General features: G+C 40.5%; 1 protein-coding gene across 2 annotated transcripts in view; it reads left to right on the forward strand.

Annotated features, from left to right (window-relative positions):
• The window catches only part of carmil3 (capping protein regulator and myosin 1 linker 3), a 124,519-nt gene that overhangs the window by 61,494 nt on the left and 36,149 nt on the right, over window positions 1–26,876 (forward strand). For both annotated transcript variants that reach the window (XM_061732790.1, XM_061732791.1), the window contains exons 15-23: window positions 5,501–5,577; window positions 9,588–9,692; window positions 18,631–18,700; window positions 18,793–18,874; window positions 21,727–21,823; window positions 21,912–21,966; window positions 23,051–23,223; window positions 23,755–23,823; window positions 24,107–24,200. In XM_061732790.1, the coding sequence (XP_061588774.1) occupies window positions 5,501–5,577; window positions 9,588–9,692; window positions 18,631–18,700; window positions 18,793–18,874; window positions 21,727–21,823; window positions 21,912–21,966; window positions 23,051–23,223; window positions 23,755–23,823; window positions 24,107–24,200 (822 nt within the window). The remainder of the gene's footprint in view (window positions 1–5,500; window positions 5,578–9,587; window positions 9,693–18,630; window positions 18,701–18,792; window positions 18,875–21,726; window positions 21,824–21,911; window positions 21,967–23,050; window positions 23,224–23,754; window positions 23,824–24,106; window positions 24,201–26,876) is intronic.

The following is a 26,876-nucleotide window of genomic DNA, read 5'->3' on the forward strand; positions in this document are numbered from 1 at the left end:
CAGCCTCCGTGTCGGGAACACCTCACACATCCAGCACGATCTGCTCTTCTGAAAGATGTGCTTGTTGTGAAACATGCAGGAAGAATAGCGAGGTCATATTTATTGATTCATGTGCAGCTGTTTTGCCATTTGCAGCTATGTTAAAGTAGACATACACAGCCTGTCCCACATTAGTATGGATCGCTTTCAGCTTTGATTATGGCACACATTCACTGCGGCATCGTTCTGATAAGCTTCTGTGATGATTTTTAGATTTATTTTTTTAGATATTCCTTTACATCAGCTGATATATATATATATATATATATATATATATATATATATATGTATATATATATATATGTATGTGTATATATATATATATATATATATATATCTATATATAGATTTATAGATATGTTTTCTTCCAGAAACACAAAACATAAACAGATGTCTCTAACATGTGTTGGTCTTTATGAGTCACTAAAAGTTTTTTTTTTTTAAATCACATTTTCAATATACAACAAATATCACATTGTAAAGAAACGAATATAGTAAGACCTCAAAAGTACAACAAAATATAAAAAACATAGTTAAGACTTTCCCCCTCTGTCTGAGCTTTGATCTTTTTTTTCTGTAATTCTTTTTAATTCTTCGCTGAGCTGCAGGGATTCAAAGATTGTTGTTGGCCAAAGAATCTGCCCAAACTGAGTTTTTGGCCAGCAGCATTTAGCACTCAGCCCAGCTGAATTATATAATTCCCTTCAGAGATTAATGAAGTACTATTGAATTGATTGTCAAAATGTCTTAAAGTGGCATTGCCCTCTAACATGTTCATTAGGATGTGATAACATAAAACGAAAAAGTTTTATACCAGATTTCAAATATAAATTCAGCGCTTCTTATGGGTAATAAGAAACTTTGCCTAATAATGTCTTTTATTTTGTTTCAAATGTTCAAAAAGCGTTGCTTGCTGTTTCGCGGTTTTGTTTGAGCTACTGTGATTTCCACTTTTGTGATTGGTGCATGTTTGCCCCTCGCTGGAGTCCACGTCCCCTGAGCAGTTTAAACATCCTCAGGCAGGGAACTTGTCAAGAGGGGGAATTTTGTGTTAAATTGTGTGCATGTGAGGAAACGCAGTGCATCTGTTCTGCTTTTTGCAAATGCACTCCTCTTCAGATGGACTTCTCTCTGGGATTCGTATAAATTGTCATTTATCCCTTTAGAGTGGAATAGTCTGAGAGCGACTCTGGTGTTTTTTGTGTGTGTGTTTTTTTTTTTACCGTTAGCTTGTTGGATTGAATTATTAATACGTTTTTGTTTTTAATCCGAGCTGATGGTCAGAGAGCGGTCGATTAGTCAATTTGTGTGATGGATGACAGTGTCAGGAAAACAGAAATAGTTGAATCCAACAGTTTAACCTCTGGTAGGTGATGCTTTGCCGCAAAGCGTCCAAGTTTGATGCTGGTCAACGTCTCCTCTCAAACAAACACATTTGTATTCTTTCAGGAGTAATTGAGTCTCTATACATGTTTTATTATTCCTCATAGGTCTTTTATAATGAAAGCCCGCAATATCCTCATCAGAGGATTTGAAATGCCGGTACACGGATGGTAGATGTTGCATCACGTTACATTTATCATACAAACATGGAAGGTGTATGTGGTTTTGCATACTTGATTTAAAGTTCTGATGTTTTATTCATTTTATATTCGTTGAGTAAAACTTGACAAATGATGTATATGCAGTTAAAAAAATTGAAAAACTGTAATATTTTTTTTTTTTTCCTTCTATGGGTTCAGCTCGACTTTGATTTAATGCAATACAATTACACCTCTTATTGCTCATTTGGTCCTGCTATCGGGAATTAGTAGTCTTCTCTGACAGATGAGCACTTACCGTACATACTCAGAGAGATTGGTAGAGAAACTGGCTGCTGGAGCCAGAAGCCATTAACCCTTAAATGGACCAGAGCATGGCAATTACTAAGAAATATAAGTAATTGTTCTTCTTCAACTGTTCGACAATGTGTCCTTCACTTGAGCAGTGGCCCATTTAGGATGAGGATCTGAATTATGGGTGCAGTTAAAATGAGCAGGAACTTTTTTTTAATGTTAAAATGGTTTTGCGTTAGACTCTATTCAGACTTTTTAATATTTCTTAATGGTAAAAATCATGGCTGGAAGTGAGGACTGCAGCAGCCGACCGTCAGAAGTGGAGGAGCTCTGTTGAGGCCTTATGTGCCACAAGGCGAGAAGTGGATAGGTAACAGGTAACAGGTAATGGTAAAAATTCTTCACTGACAATTAAATCCCAAATGAGTGTTTCTGCTTCAGGTCCACTTGATTTTCTCACCATTAAGAAGGTATACCTATACTGTTGGTCCTCGGAACGTTTATTAACGCAGTCTATCTCAGAAGATTCAGACATTTCAAGTTAGACTGCCAGAACTATAGAAAACTCTGATCCAAGAACCAAACTGAACAACAAAATACAAGGAAAAGTCAAAAGAAATGATGATGTAGATGTATTAACAAATGACTGATGTATCTGAACGAGTAGATGGCTGATGTTTTTGCTTTTGAACCAACCATCTTCCTCATGCCGGGTCTCATGCAGAACCAAGGGCGTAGGTTTGGTCTCAACATTGATAGGGACGATATAACAGCATAACCTGCATGTACTTTTTGCTGGGGACGGGACATTAATAAGACCAAACAGATTGGGTGAACGGGGGTCAGGGCTACATTTGTCACGAACATGAACCTAATTAATTGATAGGCTAAATGATCAATGCAAAATAAATCTGTATTGACTTAAACTAACTTTCATGTGTATTGGTTTACCTGATACACGGTTCGATTCAAACCTTTGTTTTCAAAAACTACTAAAGAAACATTTTGAAAACTTCCGGAATATTCCAGGATTTTATTAGCAATTTAAATTGAAATATTTGAACATAACTTAAATTATATTAATATACACAATAAATGTATTAAGTGTACTTATTAATTATCTCTTAACTATCCAGAATGCAAAAAAATAAACATTTGTCTTAAGACCACTCAACATTGTCTAATAAATAAATTAAATATAACTTAAAAAACTAAAATAAAGTCATCAGCCAATCAAACGTGCGTTTGAGGAAAAAAATGGACCGGCAAATTCAGCAAGTGAAAAGGGGTAAATGTAAGTCTGAACATAATGAAAATAATTCACTTAATAATGCTAGGGTCAATTCTATCCTTACATTTGGGAAGACAATTTAAATTACCTATATATCTGAACTCATTATATAATGCAAATAAGGTTGCTTAAAAGTTAGTGGGGACAATTTGAGCCTCCTGAAAAGTTGGTAGTGCTATGTCCCTACCGTCCTTATGCAAACCTACGCCCTTGTGCAGAACCAAGATCTGTTGCAGTTCTCCACATCAGGAGAATGTTAAAGCAAAACATTTATTTCTAATATGACTGACAGTTGGCTCAGCCAATGGCCACTATCACCTCCTTATCTGTACTCGTCATGCTACCGGGCTCCCAAAAGCAACCTGCAGCTTGTACCTACTCAGTGTCCACTAAATGCAGCAGTGATTTTTGATTATGCTATTGAATCAACATGTGAAACTGGATATTCCACTGTAAACACCTGCCGGCAGCTTTGTAGTGATTTTGGCGGGAAGCAGCTGGTAGCCACAGCTTGACATATGGGGAGTCTGTTCCTGTTCCTGATCAACATTTCTATGAGCTGATGAAGGAAAAGAGGCTTCAGCACCGCTCTTGGTGAACCAGTGGAGTGTGACCAGGCCTTCCTCCAGTGTTTGTGTTCTTTTTGGTCTATTTAAACCTACTAAATTACAGCTGCTTTATATCCATTTCACAAGAGTTAAAACCTTCAGAAAATCAAAACATAAATTTACAGTTTTTTTATTTTTTTTTGCAATCCAATTTTTACAATACACTGAATAATTTTCTCTGTGTGTCGTGTTAAATATATCCTTGCTTTTCTGTGGACCCTTGGTTTATTAAACAGTGTGTTTTTTTTTTTTGTACAAAAGTCTTTGGGTAGATAATCTGAAAAATAACTTAACTGAAGCTGTCAAATGAGGGCAATAAAAGTTGCATTAAAAATAATCAAACTGTTGTAACTGCAAAAAGCAGCTGCTTTTTAAAGATGATCGCTATCTTGGCCAAATGTTTTGGCAATGATATACATTTTGGTTTCTTTACTGTTTTTGTTCATTTGCAAACATTTTTAGATTTTTGTTTTTTCATTAACTTTCTATGGAATACTGAAGAGAATTGATAACAAATTCAGAAGTTGCAAAGACTTTGATTGACAAGTACACAGAGATTGCAAAGACAAATACAGATTAATTCAAAGATGTATTCAGAGCTATATGTTTACTTGTGATGTTGATCTTTGATCTTCAAAACTCTGGCATGCTGGATTTCAGTGTCTGAGCCCAATCATGACTGACGAAGATCCAGCAGTGCCCTTAGCTGATCATTAATTTGTTATTCTGTACCCGTCCACCTGTTGTTTTTTTGAGGGTTCTCCACAGGATTTTCTTGGCAATAGATCCAGAATATCAGCACTGGCTTCTCCAAATAACTTCATCCCTTTTGCCTTGTAACACGGCTGTCCATCATCCTGGAATATGCACGGATCATCTAAACTGCTCCTGAATTGTTGGTAGAAGTTGCTCTTGAAGAACATTTTGACACCATTCTTTATTTATAGCAGTGTCTCCCTTAGATGAGAAGCAACCTCAAACATGGCCTGTTTCCCTAAGTTTCATTTGTTGCATAATACTGGACTCATGGTGGGATTCACCTTTTCGTCTGCAATCTATTTTTTTCTAAATTAGAATCCTCCAAAAGCAACATCCCCCACCAGTCTGGGAACGATCAGCTGATGATCTGTGCCTCTTCCATTAAGATAGAGCACCTAAGCAATAGAAACCCTCTGTTGCATCACCAAATGCTTTACAAACTGGCCAATATTGTTTCATGAGGAGGATATTATCGTATTTGGACAAAAGCGAGCTTAGGGATGATTCTGAAAATGACCAGGTATGAATAAAGGAAGTAAGTCCATGATGACTCGAGGGAGTTTGGAATTAAAGTTTATGAATCATTGATGAATCTTTCTATCATCTCCAGTAAAATTTCTACTGTATTGCCAATATTTTTAACATAATGATCACTATATCTGGTTTTATGCAGCTTAATCTTTATTTCTTGTAGGTCAGATGGTTGTAGAGGCTGAAATGTTAAGGGATTCTAGTATTTCCATAATGGACATAGAAGATGAAATTAACATTAGAGTGAATTTAAAAGACTACTTTGTTTTGATTTGATGAGCAGTAACATCTCATCCTCTCCCCTTTTTTTTTTGTCTGCATTGTGCGTCTGCCAGCTTGTATCTGTGCTATACAAATTTGTGCAGATTGTTATACAACATGATCACAGAGGCTGTGCTGAATGAAATCCTGCGTGCTTTTCTCTCCGTCTCTGGCAGCTGTTCGGGGCTCTGCTGCGAGGCTGCTGTGCCGACCTCTCCTACCTGAATCTGTCCAAGAACTCCTTTTCTCACAGGTGGGCACTCACCTCAAGTGTAACTCCCAGTTTTTATTTAGAAACGCCTTTTTGGTTGTGCTTTTTTTTTTTTATGACTCAGCTGAACAGCTCTGGAGGAATCCTGCCGGAGGGGCTCGGAGGAGATCATCATCATTTGTTTTCTATTGGAGATTAGTGTTCTGCCCTGGACCTTGCTGACAGAATTAGCATACTCACTCGCCTCATATCCCTCATTTGTTCTGCCTCGCTGCATATGTGTGTGCAGAATGTGTTTATAAGCTTTCCATGTGCATATGTCACTGTTTGCTAACAAGTTTTCTGCCTGTTAAGAGCTTGTTTGCGTGTCCGTAAGCCATTTTTCTCTTTCTTTCGGGTGTTGGATGTGTGTGTCGGCTGAATGTGTGCGTCTGTGTTTACCTAGCTAGAAGGCAAGAGTGGTTCCAGCTCGCATCACACCGTGTCCCGCAGGAGCCTAGGAGCCTCCCTGCTCAACATTACATTACAGAATTAGTGAGAGAGAGAAGTTGGTGAAAAATGGGTCTAATTTTAGCTGGGAATTATTGTTCTAATCCCCAGGCTCCTGCGCCTGCATTTCTGCACTTGCTCCATTTCTTTGTATATTATCTTCCTTCCCATTTTTGCCAGTACCTCCTGTCTCCATCTCATGTTGGGTTTTTATCTCGCCCCTTTCTATGGCTCTTATTTCTGTCTGTATTTCTCGCTCCCACTCGTGAACTTTCATCACTTTACCCATCTCTATGCATCCTCTGCCTTTAGCCACAGCTCTTTTCTCCTTACATCTTCCACCTTCCCCTCCACTCTTCTCACAGTGCGTCCCACCTCCTGCCAGTCCTCTGGTATTAAACACACGCTGACTCAGTGATGCCGGTCAGATGGCTGTGGTGTTGCGGTGACAACACAGAGCCACAAAGCTGAATCGAGCCGATAAGAACAGCTCGACTGCTGCTCGTGGACATAAAATGGACTGCTTCAGCCCGTTTCTCCACCCGCCGTATGGAAAAACACCTTGAAAAAGAAACAACGACCAGTCCGTAGTAGGGCTGTTCGATTTTGCCCAAAAATAAAATCTCGATTTTTTTCTCTCAAAATCCGATTTTTGATTACGATTATTTTGTGAATTGACAAAAGGCAAAGAAATGATTTCAAATATGCTGTTTTTTTATTGAACATTTGCCCCATTGGGCTTTAAGTGCAAACTTTGCTCTTATTAAACCAAAAATTAATTAATAAAGTGCAAAACTCTGTAAAATAAGTTGAAAAAAAGTTTTAAAAAATATAATAAAATATAAAGTTTTATCTCTGGAAAAAAAAAATCAGCAAATCAGCACTTGCAAACATACAGTAAGTTATATTTCCAATTAAATAAAACAAGACATTTTCTAATTAAACTAAACTGGGTCTTTGCATGCTAAATAATAATGCAACCCATGAAGGAGGTAGAGGTGTGTAATGTCAGTCATTACATTTGCTATTCACATTTGCAAGTTTTTTGCAAGGAACACGAGCCGGTCTAGCGCATCTGGCTTGAGAGATGCCCGGTGGCATGTTACAACGCCCCCTCCTACACTAAAGAGCCTCTCCGATGGGGCACTTGTCGCAGGTATTGAGAGGTATTTCCATCAATCATTAATATGGTATCAATCATTAATATGTGTGCAGACAAGGTAAAAAAAAAAGAAGTGAAAAATCGATTTTACGAGTTTCACGTTTTAACATCGTTCTAATTACATAATCGCGATTACGATTTAAAATCGATTAATCGAACAGCCCTAGTCCGTAGTGTTACACTCACGTCTGCGTGTTAACAAGTTTCTGACGCCGCTTCCTGGAGGGGGTTATGTGAGATGGTGGCGCCATATCTGTTCTTGAGCGACAGAAGGCCTACTCCGTCAGGCTGTTCTGTATGCTAATCATTACAAATGGGGCCGGAGGAGATCTGGTGCTGCACACACCGTGAGGTTATCACTTTGGCAGTGAAGGGGGCTACTGATGCAGCTGCCAGGTTCTCTCTCACTATTATCTTAATGTCTTCATCTTTTTTTTTTCTTTTTCTTGACCTTTTCCATTTTCTTACTACTTCCATTTTTACTCTTTATGACTTAAATTACTCTGCTAAATCCCCATTACACATGCTCCTATTCAATTTTATCTGTGCAGAATCACCGTTGGATGATTCTTAAAAGGGACGTAGCAGGAATTGTTTGGCGTTTTTTTTCGCCCCCCTTTTTTTTTTTTTTTTTTTCCCCCCCGAAGTGACTGCAAAATCGAAAAACTCAGCCGACACTTTTTGTGAAGCCAAAATATGACCACGAGTGCCTTAAATTTGCATCACAAATCCAGATCAGCCGAACATGATAGTGTTCCCATCTTTAACTTTAGCCACGTTCAGGTCTTTCTATGCTTTCTGTGTATCAAAAATCTGCAGCACAAACCTGTAAGCCATACTTAAAAAGAGAAACCTCCCACATAGAAATGTGGTGGAGTCGTGTTAGCAGCTGACCCCACCTCTACCAGAAAACCACGCAGTTTCAAAACAGCAGAAAAGGCACTGATGAAAAGTTTACGTATGCATCCATTTACTATTTTGACAAAAGCATTTTAAGACTTCAGGAAACTGTCTCAGCATTTAGGGAAAAAAGTTAGATATGTCTCCTTTTTAAAAGTGACATAAGTACAGTGATTCTTTATCCTGGAATCTCTGCGTTTGCACGCACACAATGTATGTGCGGTTTGAAATAAATATCCACTAGAAATGCATCAGGGCTTGAAATCTTATATGTTGTCTATTGAAGCATGCTTGGCAAGGGATCAAGTTCTGATAGAGCTAATTTTAACCCTGCAGATATAACATACACCAAAGCATGACTCATGCAAACAAGGACGGCACGGGCTCTGTGTTGACAGAGCAAACGGATTATGAAGTTGGAGCTAAAGTTGGGAAGGCTGAGTGATTTGTCATTATGCTCCCAAATGGGTGCATTACTGCTCTCATATCTATGAAACAGCTGTGCCAGACACATGGGCACGTGGGGGGAAGAAGAAATCAGAGGAAGAAGAGTGCAGAGCAACCTTCACTATAATGATCCGTCTCAGAGGCTCAGGTAGCGTTACGGATCTTTTGCTTAAAGGCAGGCAATGCCGCTTCCTTGTTATTATAAGCTCATTGTTTATCAGTATCATCAGCAGAATGATAAAGATGCAATGGTGAAAAGGCTTTTATGCTGCACAAGATAATGAAAATAAAAAAATAGCTTGTGCAAGTAAACAACATATCAATTTCCTGAAGGGAGGTCACAGGTCATTTCCTAGAAAAACACACCTCATCTTTCCTCAAGATGAATTCATCCTCCCCCCTTAACTCATCCTGCCATTCATTGCTTTATCCTCATTTCTTCAGACTCCTTTTACTAATGATTCCTGATCAGTGTGGGGCAGTGGTCTTCATTCCAGGTCCTCGAGAGCCGCTGTCCTGCATATCTTAGATGTTTCCCTGCTCCAGTAAACCCTGATACCGATGACTGTGTCACCAACAGAACTGTGCAGACCTGGAGGAAACATTGGTGATGACCACTAATTAGAATCAGGTGTGTTGATGCAGGGAAACATCAAAAACATGCAGGACAGCGGCTCTCGAGGACCAGGAATGAGGACTGGAGTGGGGAATAATTTGTACCATAGGTTCTGAAGTGGGAGACTGGCTGCTTTTGGAAAACACTCAGCAGACCAGAACCAGTGTGCCAAATCCATCCAGTAAATGTACGGTTGTCTCTGCCTTCAGCTGAGATAAATATTGCACAAACATGCAGAAATAGTGTGTTCTTCTCTCTGTGAGAGGCTCATTTAGCATATTTCCAAGGCAGATGGTTGGATGATGGGTTAGTGTTACCTTTTAAGTGATGGCAGTAATGAATGCCAGCTTCACCATTTCAGTGTGTCTGTTTGCTGTGCTGTTGACCTGGATGTCATTTCTGGTTTGTTTTTTTTTATTCTGTGTTGCATTTTCCCAGGAAAGCAAGAGACTCCCTGCCAACTTTCCGCCAGTTTTTCAGCTCGGCATTCAGCTTGGCCCATGTCAGTCTGTCCTCTATGAAGGTCCCGCCTGATTCGCTGAGGTGAGTCACTCTGACGGATAAGGATTTAAGAAGACCTTTGAAAGTCTAAAAAAAATCTGCCAGCACATCTTACATGCAAATGACTTGTACAGTTTCAACTGAAAGAGAATGTGCCATATAATCTTATATAATGCATCACCTTTTGGGGGGTGTCACAAAACACCTCCAGATATTAAACACATATATAACGTGAACCAAGATGCCAATAAAGAAGCACACCAAAACAGCCTTTTGGAGGTGAATTGCAGATACTTTGTTTTTGTTTTTAAGGCCAGCTGTGACAGATGGAGTGACCTGTGAAAAAGGAAGTCTATCTTTTCTCAGCTGACGCATAAATCGATAGCAGTGCCAGACACGATTGTAATGAAGGTAGCAGAGCCCCACTGAACGCCAAGCCAACATGTCAGACACACATTCAGCTGTGCAGCCTGCTGTTCGTGCTCTACTATGCAGTCATCAGGTGTAGACCCACTTAACAAATGCAAATGTATTCTGGATCTATGACCCAAAACAAAAAAACAACCTTATAGTCAGTATACCAGATCTTTTTATGGAAGAAAAGACATGGCTGCTGGACTACAGACTAAACACAAAGACCACAGCAGATTCCCTCGAGGAGGGCATTTATAGTACTCATCTGTGATGGTGGCATTGATGTGGAAAAGTACACGGAGACTTTAGTGCAACATATGCCACATTCAGCTCCATGTCTTTTCAGTGATGTCCATGCATTTTTCAACGAGTCAGCAAAACCCCATTCTGCACACATGACAAAGATGTGAGTGGGCCAGGAGAAGGTCAGGCAGCTAAACCGTTCTGACCTGTCCCCAGCAAATATGCAGTGTATTTTAAAAGAACAAATGCAATGATGCAACATGCTCTTAAGCACCTTAAAGCATGTGGGTGGGAAGAATGGGACAAAATAAAAACATAAGCATTTTATCCCTTGGTATCAGTAATGTCAGAATATTTTTTAAGTAATTTGAGTTGGAATGAAAACATGACAGTGTTAAAAGCTTTATTGTCTCAACTTTTTTGGACTGTACTCTTTAGTGCTCTTGGAGAAAACAGCCTGTCATGAACTCCCACAAGCCTCTTCCCACCCTCCCCCAGTGTGAACCCGCCCTGTGAAATTACGTAGAAACGCATACTCTGCCTTTAAATCCAGGTATTTCGTAATCTGCTTTTATGCAATTTAAGGTTTTGTTTGTTTATTTTGGTCATTCAAAAAACAATGTTGTTACATCGGTGCAACCATCATCATACAGCACACATGGGGAAAACAGCAAAACCAGAGAGGCACTGCAGAGATGGCTCAAATAGATGTGACCAAAAAAGGTGTAGGCTGAAGCATGAGCTAAGGTGGGCAGACATTGAAATTTTCCTCTGATTTTGACCTGAATTTTCAGTTGTGTGAATGTCTTTGCGTGGCTTTCTCGTGCATCATCCGTGTTGCCGTTTACAAGGGGCTACTGTTTGCTCCCCGTCTGTAATCAAATGATCGAAAGAATTTCTGACATGACTGGAATTTTGACTAATCAGAGTATCAGTTGAAGCAGAGGTACGAGCAGGTCTAAGCTGTGGTTTCAGCTGTGATTGCGCTTGTGCCAAAACAATCAAAAGCATTGTTTGTCATGGACTGAAGAAATGAAGGCTAAACTTCTCGTTAGTCATCGTCCCTTTGTCTTTACCTTCAACTTGACTCTGACTTAGGCCACGTTTACACGTAGCCGGGTATTTACAAAAACGGATATTTTCCCCTCTACGTTTTCAAAAAAATCCTCGTTTACACGGACCCGCATGAAAACGCTGTTAACGTCATGCCAGCCAATCAGAATCCCGGAAAAACATCAACAAATGACACGTGTGTAACTTCCAGTTAAGGCTGATTTATGGTTCCGCGTTACACCAACGCAGAGCCTACGGCGTAGGGTACGCGGCGACGCGCACGTAGGATGCGCGTCGCCGCGTACCCTACGCCGTCGATTTAACGCGGAACCATAATTCAGGCTTCATGCTGCTGGCTGACGCGCTCACAGGCTTGAATGAGCAGGAGGCTGGACGGGGGGGGGGGAGTTACTTTTGAGTGTGACTTTAGAATATAAAACAGGTAAAATACAAGACAATATTGACGGTGGCCAAACTAATTGTAAACACAGGTCGCACACATGACGCTGGTGAGTTTCTGGTGCATAATGTGACGTTCTGAAGCTTAAATCTCCGTTTTCCTCCGTTTTCCTCCGTTTAGACGCAAACGTGAAAACGGAGTTTTTGAAAATCTCCACTTTGGCCGGAGTTTTCAGAAATGATCGTTTTTGGGGGCTTTGAGCTGCGTTTCCGTGTAAACGAACGGCCAAAACGCATGAAAACGCCTCCGTTTTTGCCCCGTGTAAACGGGGCCTTAGAAGATACTGGAGTGACACAGGACACCCAATCAGATGATGATCAACAAGAAGCAGTGGTCTGAAATGTCTGCTGTAATTTGTAGTCAGTCTCCTGCATTAGAAGGGAACACTCACATAGATGTCACAATGCGTGGTAAAATACCCCGGGTAGGCAGAACTAAACCTAAGTCATCTGACACCAGTACTGAGATGGCAAAAATAACACAGTAGAAGCAGGTCCTGTTCATCTCAGACGAGGCCTTAGACAGCTGTGCCAACATCAGATATACGAGGGCAACCTGAACCCTCAGAGGGCCAGACAAAGTGGCAACGTATGTGTGAGGCTTCAAGTTTGGAAGTGGACTTCATGTTTTCATGTATCGATTTCAAGAGAATTGGACTTACTACATGAATTCACATTTTTTCAGTGCAAAGTATCTCTTCATGTATGCAATTTATTTTGTAATAGAAAGATGAGTAACTTAAGTTGCTTTTAGAAATGGTGCATTTCATTGCCTACTAAAACCTTTACACCATATCCTCTTGCCTTGATACGCTGCCTGCAGGTGTTTGCAAAGTGCGTCTCCTGCTTCTGGGGTTGCACAGAGGGGTTTCTTGCTCTTTCCATGGATAAAGACTGGAGTGCTTCCTCTTTCCTTCAGGTCCTCTTCACTAAGCTGGTGGTTAACGTCTCAGAGTCTACATAGCAGATGCACTAAGACGATGCTCCCAACTTTGTTTAGACCTGAGAAGATGGTAGTCAAAGGTGCGTTGGCTCAAAATTTTAAAAAGGATAGGGTTTCATTAGACATCCGTTGAAAGCATCACCACCGATGAACATGTTCAGACCCTGATGAGAAGCTGATGATGATCCATTCTATGAGACCAGGTGTGTCGAAGCAGAGAAACATTTAAACCCTGCAGGACCAGAACTGGACAGTCCTGGTGTAGGGCGTCACAACATTGCTGTTGGGCAGTGTATCAGTGGAAGTGCTTTATAGCAGCTCTCACGTCCAACTGGGAAAACACTCTAGCATCCAAACACTCCGCCCTGAGGTCCCGTACATGCATAAATAAACCTGGATGTGTAGTAAAACATGCTTCCGCTGCTGTGGGGATTTAAATTAAAATGTTTTTACCATCAACAGCTCCTACAGCTGTGGGAAGTGCCACTTGTCACCAGACTCAGTTGCTAGTGTCTGTAAATAAATAAGTAAGATGGAGGCATAGTGATCAACCAAGTCATGATCCTTCAGCTTAATGCTGTTTAGTTTCTGAGAAACTGGATTTTCTTTTCTTTCTCCACCAGTTAATGAACGAGTTTAGACTAGGAGTTGGAGATTTTACCTATCATTTTCAAAACATCTGGTTTAACAAATCCAGCTTCTTAGTTATGATAGTGGATGGAGAGGAGGATGATGGTTAGGTGAAATATGAAATCAATGAGAAGGATGGAAGGAAAGGAGGCTTTGAAAAGTTAGATTTTCACCTTAGTTTAGCAAACTGTTGCTTACCTCCAGTTCCTATTGGATAGTATGGCTGATCCATAATCAATGCCCACTCCTGAGCCACGTTTGTGTCCACCTGCGAGACTTTGCTCTGATCACATGTGCAAATGTATGTGGCAGAGTGTTTCTCCCAGGAGGTCTTTTCTCTTTTCCTTCTGAAGGCAGCACTTCCAGGGTTGTCTGGTATATTCATCCGACAAGTCCAGTTTTATCAATCAATCAATGAATCAATCAATCAATCAAATTTTATTTATATAGCACCTTTCATCCAGGTACATGAAATACAAAGTGCTTTGACATTTTGATTGAAAAATTAGACCCTCCAGAAAAACGCGGGCAAAAATCCTTGATTCTGCGGGCTAAAATCATTTATTATGCGATTAAATGTGCAGGTTTTTTATGCAGTGAAATAGCGGAATATGCTGGAAGTTGCGGAATATGCGGGAAGTCGTGGAATATGCGGAAAGTTGCAAAATATGCAGGAAGTTGCGGATTCGGCGCTGAGCTCTTCCCTCTTCGCTCGCCGCTACTCATCATCATCATCATCATCATCATCATCATCATCATCATCATCATCATCATCATCATCATCATCATCATCATCATCATCATCATCATCATCATCATCATCATCATCATCATCATCATCATCATCATCATCATCATCATCATCATCATCATCATCATCATCATCATCATCATCATCATCATCATCATCATCATCATCATCATCATCATCATCATCATCATCATCATCATCATCATCATCCAGACTCGAGGTCCTGGACCTCGAGTCTGACTAATAACCCTACTATCCATGATAAAAACATACAACACTCAATACATAAGAACACAGATTAAAAGAATGCTGATTGTTCTGAGAGAATCCTTGTTAGTTTATTGTCCTCCGCTTAGTAATATGCTTAATTCAGCGGGTTGTCTCGTCTGATCTGAGGTCGTAGACGAAAAAAAAAAGGAGAGCGCAGGTGGAGAGGGGGGGGTGGCTGCCCGGAGGCCGGTCCCCGCCTGGTCTCTCCCCCCCCAGCCCGCGGCTCGGTGCTCGGGTGATTGCCGGGCGCACCGGCGCGGTGAGGGGACGACCCAGAGCTTCGTCACCCCACGCGTCCGCCAAGGTCCCCAAGTGGATGGGAGCGTGCGCATGAGTCCACCGGCAGCCGCGCTTGCGCGGGGGGGATCGGCGGGGACGGCACTCCCTGTACCTCTCACCCCCGCGGGTGAGAGCTGCTGTTTGGGGAGGTGGCGGTTTCTGCGAGGGGTGCGGAGGTACCCGGGCGGGTCCCGCACGTCGCGATCGGGCGTCCCGACATGTCACTCACAACACTTCCCCCTTTTCCAAACTTTATACGAAAATGTTGTGAATATTGTGAAATCAAGCGAGCCCCGCATAATCCCTGCATAATCGCATATTTCGCCCGGACATATGCAATTATCGCAGCAAATATGCGCCCTTTTAGGAATAAATCTATCCCCGCGTAATCTGCGCCATTTGGCTGATTATGCAATGAATTATGCGATCGCGTAATCGCGTTTTTCTGGAGGGCCTAAAAAATAAGCGTAATAAACAAAAAAAATAAAAACTGGGAGACCAAAAAAATAAAAACTGGGAGACCAATGCACACTGACATACAATATAGTTAATTAAAATGAAAAAATGATAAAAGTTCAAGGATTAAGGCTAAAAAATAATAAGTCCACAGCAATAAAATATAATAATAAAAACATTACAAGAAATATATAAATAAATAAAACAAATACCTTTAAAAAATGTTAAACAGAATAAAACTATAAAATTTGATGCTACATAAAAGCCAGACCAAAGAGATGAGTTTTTAGTCTACGTTTAAAAATGTCCACATTTCCAGCTCCTCTCAGATCCTCCGGCAGGCTGTTCCACAGTTTTGGAGCATAGTGGCTAAAAGCAGCATCACCAAATCTTTTAGTTCTACTCTGTGGAACAGCTAGAAAGGAAGAGCCAGAGGATCTGAGGGGCCTTCCTGGTTCATAGAATAACCAGGAAGTTTTAGCTGCCGAAATGCGGCCAACGGTCGAGCCGTACAGTTTGAGCACACAAATCGTGATCCTTTTGCGTTTTGTTGTACTGTACAGCAGGGTTGTCCAACTCCCGTTCCTGTGCATCGGTTCCGGGCAACCCTGCCATACAGTGTGAGTTCCATCAGAGACAGAAATATTGGTAAAATCGTGCAGTGCATGCATTATTTGAGGGGTTTGCACGTACCGATATTCACACATGTTATAATAGGATAAACAGAACAGCGGATTAGTGCCAGTGCCTTAATTTGTCTATCGCAAGCACTTCCCCTGTTATTCGTGTTGTGCAGACGTAACATCCTGAAGAGTCGTGTTCCTTTTGTGGCTATTTCCCTTCCGAGTATCCTGCTGACTGTGTATTTCCTACTACTGTTGCAGCGCCTGCAACAGCTGATTGGTAACTGAATCTCTGCCCTTGTGAAGCATCTACTGAGCTACTAATACTAGAAAATAGTAAATGTTGGAGCATCTAACACGTGGCAGGTTTATTATAAGTCTGCAGAGAAGTGCCATTGCCACGAAGGGTTGTCCGTCTGTCCAACTGCATCAAGCTGAAACTTATTCAAACTGGTAGATTGGACCAGTAACGTCGGGTTTAGATATTGTTTTCTTTTTTTTTCCTCAAATGACAATGTTGAGGCACCGTTTAGATCTCGGGATTCATGATAGTACATGATTTAATTTAAATGGGTTTGAAGACAGCTCATGACAACTCACCACCAACCCCTTTGAGTGTTAACAGCTTTTTTGACTAATGCCATCTTTTTTCTTTCTTTTTAGCAAGAATTTGCGCCTGATAAAAAGTTTAATATTTCAAACTCTGAGCTTGTTGTGTCAAATGTATATCCAGCCATGATGCAATAGCTGAGGGTTCATGTTGAAGGCCTTTAAATGTAATACCCCGCTGGCTCTGGCCTGTACTCTGAAGCCTAATGCATAGTTGATGAACAATGGCCTTAGGGGGATAAGGCTGTAATCCAGCAGGCTTTGGGGAGAACCACTCTGTGCACAACGTGTTGTTTTTGTTTGCCTTGGGTTTCAATACAAAATAGCCTGTACCTTCTGGAGCGTAGAAGGCATCCAAACCATCAGTGAAAACTAATCAGCAAAGGTGCACGTTAGGTTTCAAACTTTTTTTTACGTTGTGTTTGCAGCCCGGCCTTCGATCACACAGCTTCCACCGTGCTGAGGTGTCTGTGCAGGACTGTTTTCTTGCTAGATCCAGGAGATCTGTTGTTAAAGGCAACTCTTGAGTCACAAAAGGAGAAAAATTGAGTTTCCCTACATGCACAAAAGTATCATCTACAAGATTTCTAGGAATAATTATTGATGAGCGTTTGTGTTGGAGAGAACAGGTTTATTTTGTGAGTAAGAAAATAAACAAATCTATTGGCATAATAAGGAAAGTTAGACACCTTGTCTCTAAGCAGTGTCTACTTACTTTTTATTACAGTTTAATCTATCCTCACCTTTCATATTGCAATATTGTTTGGGGGAGTACATTTACAACTACTCTCCATAAAATCTTAATTCTCCAGAACCGTTTTGTAAGATTTGCATCTCGATCTGTCTGGGATGCTACTGCTGCTCCTTTATTTAAAAATCTACAGATCCTTACTATTTATGACATCAACAGTTACCAAATATGCATTTTTCTTTACAAAATATTTTCCTCAGAAGGAAATGTTCCTGAGCACTTTAGGTCATACTTTGCCACTAACTATCAATTTCATTCCTACTCAACTCGGCAGGCCCTAGCCCTACATCCGCCTAAATGTCTGGAATCAAGAAGCCAATTTTTGTTTAGATTTAGAGGTGTCAAAGTCTGGAATAGTTGGTACCATATTGCAAACAATTGTAGGTCCCTATCCATTTTCAAAAGTCGCTCAAGAGAGCATTTAATTCAACAATGTAGTCAAGAAAGCTCTTAATGTTCAATCTTCATATTCTGTGTTGCCATTTGTTCAGCATAATACTCATATTTTCATGATCATGTGTACAGTAATTTTTTTATCTTTTTTTTAATTATTTTATTTTCATTCATGTTCTACATGCAATTTTTATGATTTATTTTTATGATTTTGTAGACTCATAAGTATTTTGTTAAATGTTATTAGGTGGGGGCTCCTCATAAGCCTACTGGCTTGCTCGCTCCTCCCTGCACAGTTTCTTTTAACTGAACTTATTTGTGTAATGTTATTTTTTTTATGTTATGTGCTAAATAAAACTAAACTAAACTAAACAAATGACATTGTTTTCACGGTTCATCTGTTAGGTGTACGGCCTGCTGTTAACTACCTACAGCCAAAAAAAAAACCCCAAACAAACTCAATCAATACCCATGAAAATAAAACCAGCAATTGAGATTTGAGCGTGCTTCGTGATGGATCCCAGCCAAAATAGATTGAGTGGACTCCCCACTTAGCACTTTTCCTGATTACGTCGTCCCGGTGCATAACTTTCAAGTCTGTATTTGTTACTCTGGAAAGACACCCAGCTGGGTCTCAGTGTGCGGATGCACTGCTCTTCCTACACAAACCTGTGTGTGGGCGCGTGCACGGCACAATTGGCTGCTTCTTCTGAATAAATATTGAACGCTTTTGAGGTGATTTGTGTTGGGGAGTTGGTGAGCTATGAATCTTCTTTGTAAGCTACTTTTCCCTAATCCTTTAAGATGGCTCTAAAACTTTTAGGTGTACACATGAGAATGTGGAACAGAATGAGCCGGTGGGGATGGGATATTTGATCCCATTCAAGTTCTTAGAGGGAGGAAGAGAAGCAGTTTTGTAGGAGAAGGATCAGTTTTCTATCACAAGTCTCACTTGTCTGCCCCTTGATTGACCTGTTTGCCCAAATTTCTTCATGTATCCATCACTATTCTCACCATTCTTCCTGTATCTTTTTGTTTTCTGATAGCCTTCACCCTCCCTGGACAGACTCCCTTTCTCCACCTAACCTGCTTGTGTTTCCCTCCAGGGCTCTGTTCCTGGGCCTGTCCAATAACCCCCATATCTCCGACTTACACCTGGACATCAGCAGCTGTGAGGTACTCCAGTTACGCTCACTCATCGTCTCCACAGATTAACACTCGTGGTTTATCCCATCATGCTCCACTCCCTTCTTGTCTTCCTCTCACAGCTGAGGTCAGCCGGTGCGGGAGTGATTCAGGAGCTTTTCCCGCGGGTTTCATGTGTGGGGACTTTAGACATCTCTGATAATGGTAAGAAACCATGGCAACTCTTCCAAGTCGTAAGCCTGAAAAAAAAAACAAGACATCAGTTTTTCACATTTCTGCCAGTGGTGTCCAAAACTCAACAATAAGTTGATGTTTAGGTTGAAATTTAAACTAATTAACGTCTTACCTACTTCAAGCCAAACTTCAAGTCAAACCACAGAGTCCACCACAGGTGGACTCCGATTAAAAGCTGTAGAAACAACTTGCGAGAGATCAGTGGAAACAGAATGAACCAGAGCTCAATTTTGAGCTTCATGGCAAACGTTCTGAATACTTATGCACAGGTGATATTTGTAGTTTTTTATTTTTAATAAATTTACAAAAGTCGCATTAAAAACTTCTTTCATGTTGTCATTATGGGGTGTTTTGTGTAGAATTCTGAGTAAAAAAATGAATTTATTCCTATTATCAATAGCGCTGTAACATAAAAGAATGTGGGAAAAGTGAAGCGTTCTGAATACTTTCCGGACTGACTGTATGTAGCATCGAACATTCGCAATCTATGGCTCGTGAACTATTTCTTCTTACTGAATAAAATAAGTTTGGCCATGCTTTGTCCAGCTGTGGCTGACATACTTCATCAGTTCAATATGGAAGCGTAAATCACCTTGTGATAAATAAAGCATAAATAACTGTGAAATGTATCGCAGCATCCCACTTCATCACTGAGGATATTGGTTTTAATCAGTTATTTCATTCTTTTGTGTGTAAATGTTTTAGATACTATAGTATTTTATTTTTTTTAGCACTGACTGATGGTACTTTTAATTTCGTTGTTATAAAACAATGACAATAAAGATGTAATCTAATCTAAGACACCACTTACATTAGTTTTTGATGTTGGTATCTGAATTAATTTCAGAATTTTAATTAAGTAGGTCTAATGGTAAGGAAAAAAGGATATCATGTCTCTTTTATCGCACTTTTGATTTATTGTACTTTTTTTGAAGAGTCTTACTATTTTTTTTTTATTGAAAGAAGATAGATAAATTCTTCATTATAAATGTGTTCAAATTTTAATGCATTTTATCCCCGACACCTTTTTGGCATAATTTTCTTGTAAGATTATTCAAACAACTGTTGAATATTGCTGTAAGTGTGCTTACCATAGTTATCACTGGAAAACAGAAAGCCAAACAATATGACTCCCCGTTTTCATTTTGAAGCTTAACGGATCTGAAAAACAGTCAGATTCAAAACCCATGATATGATGTGAACTACGAGGTATGTGGCCCTCTTGCTGTTTGCCTGACTTTTTTAATCTTTGACAGTCTTATTACATTCTTTATTTTCACAGAAAAGTCCAGAGAGTAGGCCATAACTTGTTAGACATGTGCAGCGTGCCATATACTGGTATATTATGCAGAATAAAGATGAAATTATGTTTTTTGGGTTTTTCTTTCATTAATGGAATGGTAGCAACAAATTTGTCCACATCTCTGAAGACCTTGGTGAGATGTTAGGAGATGGCTGATGCAGTGGATATGTCCTGGAGAAACATACGAGGAGCAGATGGGGGAAAGCCGCACGAAAGGCAGTTTGAGCAAATATGAGGGTACTGAAAGAACAAGGGCTGATTGGCTCAGAAATCACACAAAAATATTATTGGCTGAAGGCGTGATCTGGACTTTTAGTGGAAAAGCATTAGTGGCCAGGTCAGTCAGCGTACAGAAATATCCCCCAACTAACTGTAAAGGAATAGCAACCAAATAATTGAGAACAAGGAGCAAGTGGCACACAAGAATGATGAGGATAATTTACATATTTAGTCCAAAAATACAGCTCAGGCATTTGGAGTCAAAAGGGATTTTCGTGGAGGAAAAAAAAGTCTCATTATGTAATATTAATGAAAGGAGATGAGTTACATAGGGGTTTAATTGGTGTTTTTGCCTGGAGAAAGAATTTAAAGGCCAAGCCATCTGTTCTCTGAGGATGGAGAAGAATACGGCTGCCACGCGAATGGTGATGGGAGAGCTAATACTCCCCTGATCAACACGTGTAATTATAATCTTAGCTGAATCATCCACAACAAAAGCTAATCATTTCAGGAGGTGTGCCAGGCTGAGGGATCTCTGTCACCTCACAGGTTTGGTTTTGTGGTATCGGCCCTGCAGTCATGTGAAAAACTTGCATCCTGGTTGAATTCGTGTTCTACACAGGAAGATGTAAGATGATGTTGCTCTTACCAGACGTTAGCAAGGCCAAATGGACAAACTGTAATTTGAGCAGGACCTATGAATCTTGCGCCCTCCTGCTCTGTATCATAAATCAAGATTTTAAAACATCTTAAAGCATTAGAGCTTGTTTTATCCCATTTTATTTTTTGTCTGATGGCAGACACATTTTGCCATATTTACCAGTTTCTCTTTGCAGCATTCTGCATCCTGTAGCTTTTTGTAAAGGCGAGTGGGCGAGCATGGGGGTTAATTGGGAATATTTTGGAGTTTCAGTGGGAAGTGATATTTTTCTTCCAAAATGGACTATGGAGGGAGGGAAAGAAACGGAGCTTTGAGAGCCAGAAATGTTCAAACCTGGCAGATTGAGAGATGAGTCACCACTGTAACTGGTATGTAGCCCAGAACTGGTCTACAGCCCAGAAATTGTCAATTAGAACGGTTAGAAATATGACTCTTTCTATTTAATATACTGTATCTGTTAATATCTTGTCTTTTGAAGGTTTAATGCCCATACTCATATTTTATAGGTACTTATAAGGATTTAATTAAACATCTACCTTGAAGCAGATTTCATAAAGGCTCCCAAGAGCAAAGTACTGCTGGGGTTGCACTCGTGCTCCAGTAATGTACGCGTCGGTCTGTGCTTTGTGTTGGGATCAGGTCTGGATGTTGACATGCTGTCCGTCATCCCGGCGTTCTCCCGCCACCCTTCCCTCAAACATCTGATGCTGGGGAAGAACTTCAACCTCAAGGGCAGGTACGGACCAGGCGGGAACAGCCTGTGCAGATGGTTGTGGAAGTGAAGCACATGACGGATGTTTTCCCTCCCCTTTCTGCCTCCTCAGGGTGCTGGATGAAATTCTGCAGAAAGTAGTTCATTTGATCCAAGAAGAAGAGTGTGTGAGTTTGATTATGTAACGTATTGTGCACACACTCGCCGTGGCGTCATGCACAGATGCTTGCCTACACATAGATCACAGATCTGTCGCCTCACACACTTCTACTACTCACACAAACACCCACTTGTCGCCACTTTTGAAGCCTCGTCCCCATTTGTGGCTGTTTAAGCACACTCTCACCTGCCACACACACGGGCAAACATGCCCACAACTCATGTCGACTCTGAGCCCGGCAAATGATTCTTTTCTCCGTTCATTTGCAAGACTCCCGAGGCTCTCTCTTTACTCTTCTCTGCAAATCCAGCGTGACAAGTCGCTTACTCAATTATTTACCAGTGATGATGATGATGATGATGATGGCTCACAAGGATGCTCTTTCGCAAAGTACAAACTGAAGCGCGTGTGCTTGCACACTGACACTGATGGGAGTAAATGAACATTTAAAGGAGCGTAGCTAGTTTGTCAGATGTTGGCCGACTGTCTTGCACACTAAGTGATGAAAACACAGACTTCAAAATGATCTGAGTGCTCCCTGAAGATTGTATTTTTTTTTTCTTCATTTCTCAAGTACGCGAGTCAAAGCTTGTGTTTATATACCCAAGCAGCTCAATGAAAACAATTGGAAATTGCTTGTTTTTTTTTTTTTTTTACAAATAGCTCGCCGTTTTGCGAAGGACCTGATTTATTTATTTTTTTTAATTTTATTTATTTTTTTTATGCCTCTTGAATGCAGATGCTATTTTACCTGAGCACTTAACTTCCAGTCAGGTCCTCATTTTTATTCAGATATGAATGTATTGTTATTCTTCACATTTAACTCAAGGCAAGAAAGTGGGTTTGTTATGGAAATAGTATTTAAAACCTAAACTATTTGAATAATAACAAACTTGATTATAATAAACAGTTTTTTTTCTGTCGTTTACTTTGAGTATTAATTCTATTTGGACGTCTATGGGGTACTTAATGCTTTTACGCATCAACGTCATTTTTCCATCCCATTTATCTTGAAAATATTTTAATACTTGCAAGCCATTGGTAGAAATTGATAAGGAGAGATAAATGTGTAGTTTTCTACCACGCTGCAGGCCTTGCAGTCTCTCTCCTTGGCTGAGTCGAGGCTTCGGCAGCGGGGCACGGTGCTGGTCAACGCCCTGGGCTCCAACGCCTGCCTGCGGAAGGTCGACCTGAGTGGCAACCTCCTGGAGGACTCCGGAGCCAAGATGCTCAGCAAAGCTTTGCAGATCAACACAACACTCAGGTGTGTGCAAGCGTGGGCACTTTTTCCTCATAGAAGAAGAAAAGTATGTGGGAAAATATGTTTAAAAAAAAAGACAGCTTTCAAAAAGTGGAATGAAGATGTTGATTCAGGCTCTGGAGAGGAAGCTGAAGAGCTGAGGAGCAGAGCAAGGTTTCAAAGATACATGGGGAGGGGATTCAAAGGCTTGGCTTAAAACTTAATGTGAAACAGTTGGTGAAAAGGTGGAAAAATAAATAAATAAAACCGTCCGTATTAAAGTATGAAGGTTGAGGGAGGGTTAGGATGGAGAAATTCTGAATAGGGACTAGAAAGAGAGATATCTTGAAGGGTTGGGGTAAGAAAAAGCCCTCTTTGGCAGTGAGGTTGCCGGGGAAGTGTTTGTCCATTTGCACGGGCCCAGATGTGCTGCAGCAGTGGTGATCACCAGCACGTGTCCATGTCTGTGCGAGGAGCTTCAGAAAGCAAGCCATCCTTTTCCTCTGCATCTCTGTCGTGTCTTAACTGATTTCCTGCCGGTTTGATCCCGCTCAGAAGTGTCACATGGGATCGAAACAACACCACTGCAATGGGCTTCCAAGATGTGGCGAGGGCGCTGGAACAGTAAGTCAAACACAACACACAGATCGTTTCAAAGGGTTTCATCAGTCCTCTGACGTGTGTGCCAGTCACAGATGCGTGGGTATGAAAGTTTCTACTCCTGTCTGTGTGCAAGGATGTGTGGGTGTTGGGATTTGGAGACAACTATTGTACATGCCCTGGGCGTTTCTTGTTTCTTCTGGTTAGCGTCATATACGTTTTATTTATTTTTGTTTTTTGCTTATTATTGCAAAAATAATATTCCCCTCTCCTGCCTCGTTCTCTTCCTTGTCTCCCCAACAAAAAGCAACTTTACCCTCCAGTACATGCCCCTGCCCCTTGGTGATATAAGTCAGGCATACCGCGGCGCGCCAGAGAAGACTGACCAGGCAGTGGCAAAGGTGAGAGATGCTCATTTTTTTGAATTAGTTGCACCCTCTTATACATATTCATGATGGCCATACATTTCAGTCTGTTTCACGTTAGACAATGTGGAAAAGTCTCCTTAACTACGTTTCTTTTACAGTAATTGGACTTAAATCACATGAAGACGTTAGTTTGAGTAATTAGCTACCCAAAGCTAAGAAGGGTTAAAACTTTATCTAGTTTCCTATAAAGAAGGATTTTGCAAGTTTTGGATAAAGTGGAGGTCAGTTTTGTCAGAAACATGAAATGGAGATGGATCATTGGTATGAGAAGGCTAGTTTGGTTGATGTAGTCAATGTCAGTATGCTGTTTATATTCTATTAAGTGTGGGGGAAAAAAAACACATGTAATAGTTCTGTATAAACATATTTTAACCACTCAAGGTGAGTGCAATAAGACTGAAATAATATAATAGCACTTTAGAATAAAGATTTGGCAATATGGCTTGAATCAGTGAATTATTTAAATATCTTTTGCATGTGAAAGGGTTAAAACGTGCATCTCAAGCTTCAATGCAGGAGTGACCCAGAGAGAGAGCTGCCAGTGCAACAGTTTTACAGAACAGAACTCAGGGCTCTTTAGACAAAATAACCTGCAGTTCTCAATACTACATCTCAGCAGCTGTGTAGGACAGCTCACCCCAAGGTGCACAGACACAATAATGGTCTGACCTGAGTGGACTCACAATGACCTCACTGAGTGAAGACATTCCCATCACAATTCCCCACCTTTTCCTGTAACTAAAAAGGTTTCTGCAACCAACATCAATTAACATGTACAGAATAGATCGATGAATGTCATAATGAGTAATGAACATCCAGTGAGTGACATCAATCATTAATGGAATAATGAAACGGTTTAGAAACTGATGATATGTATATATGCTGGTATATTGTGCTCAGAAAATGCCCACAAGACACAAGCCAAGGAGCTAACCAAAGAGTCCAGTTTACCTCTGCGGCCACCAGAAGCCAAACATCAAGCCACACAAGTCCAGGAGCCAGTAAAAGACTTCCTGGTTCTACCTACACTTACTAGAAACACTGACTACGAAACAAAGAAAATAAGGAAGTAAAACAGTTGTGTTTCAGAACCCGAGTCAGAAGATTATAAAGACAGTTGACATCGGGGCAGCTCCCACTATAAACAAGGAATCTCTCAGCAACACTAAATAATCAGAACTCCTTCAGTAACACCTCTATACACCCTTGAAGTAAACTCTTTCAATGGCAGGATTCCAGCAGCTGGACTCAACATAAGTGCAGTTTGCATCTCTACTTGTATGATAATCAACAAAGGGCGCCTCAAGCCGACAACATGCGGTTTTATATATATTTTTACATTCTAGTTATAGTCCCAGTTGAATGGGAGGGGAGTCTAGACCCCTCTGTGGGGAGAACTCTGGGACAAGAGTGTGATCAGAGCTCTAACGGCATGATTTTCTTTCTTTCTTGTTATTTTCTTCTAATATTTACTCAGGGGATGTCGGTTTGGACATCTGAGGAACCCCTAGGGACACTTAACATTGTAATAGGGTAAATGCTATTCAAGTAGTACTGAATCATACTGAATTTGAAAAGAAAAGTTGAGGGTTATCTTATAGGGTCAAAACGGACAAATCATTGAATCAGAACAGATGGTCTGTGACACCACAAGCAGCGACCCTGGTGAGGTCACAGATGCCGAGTCCCTGGGATTGTCCCTGTGGTCCACACTGCTGTGGAAAACAAACAAAAACCAACGTTACCCATGTGCACTTGAGATGAATATGCACCTGTAAATGACCTGCATCATGCAGACAGGTGTCCTGAATGTCCGTCGTAAACACCAACAAGACTCCCAGAGTCTCAGGTCCCGTGAGGCTAGAGGAGCGAGTGGAGCGGACACACAACATGAATAGATTACGGTACCAGCTTTGTTCCATGGAATTCTGTGCAATTGAACAAATGATTCACATCTTTAGCAGACCTGAACAAAACAAAAATAACCAGTGAGATTAGTCTTAGCAGGAAATACTGATGACATGAAACTTAAAATACAGTTTTACTCTTACACTTATAAGGTGAGCATGAATCAATCTTTTTTATGATGTAAAATTGTATGTATTTATTTACTTTTATTTATTTAATTTTAGTTGTTACATTTCTGGAAAAGAAAAAAGTCAAATCATACATGAGAGAAACTATTCAGTTTGTGGCAAAATATTTGTACTTGTATGAAACTGAAGATGCATAATGCAAACCTGACATTTACTTTTAGTTCAGTTTGTGGAAAATGGTTGGCCTGGCTTTCTCTTTAAAACTTAAACAGTTATAAAGCATTACAAACTGTAACAATAGGGCAAATGCACAGCATTGTTTTGTATTTTGTGTCTTTCAAATAAAAGTCATATGTTCCTCATGCAAGGTTGTTAAAAAAATACTGCTATAATATCGTATCATATCGTTATCGTGACCTCAATATCGTGTATCGTACCGTATCGTGAGATTAGTGTATCGTTACACCCCTATATATATAGGTCTTCAGTTAAGTTAAAACACAGGTCTTGCGTGTTCTAGTGACGATCCAAATGTTGGTGACACCAGAGCTTGCTGGCCGTCACTTTCCTTTCTTGAACGGCTGGATTGGGCGTGTGTGTCTGTATCAGTCTT

The sequence above is a fragment of the Cololabis saira genome, chromosome 10 (assembly GCF_033807715.1).
Source record: "Cololabis saira isolate AMF1-May2022 chromosome 10, fColSai1.1, whole genome shotgun sequence".
Taxonomy (NCBI): Eukaryota; Metazoa; Chordata; class Actinopteri; order Beloniformes; family Belonidae; genus Cololabis; species Cololabis saira.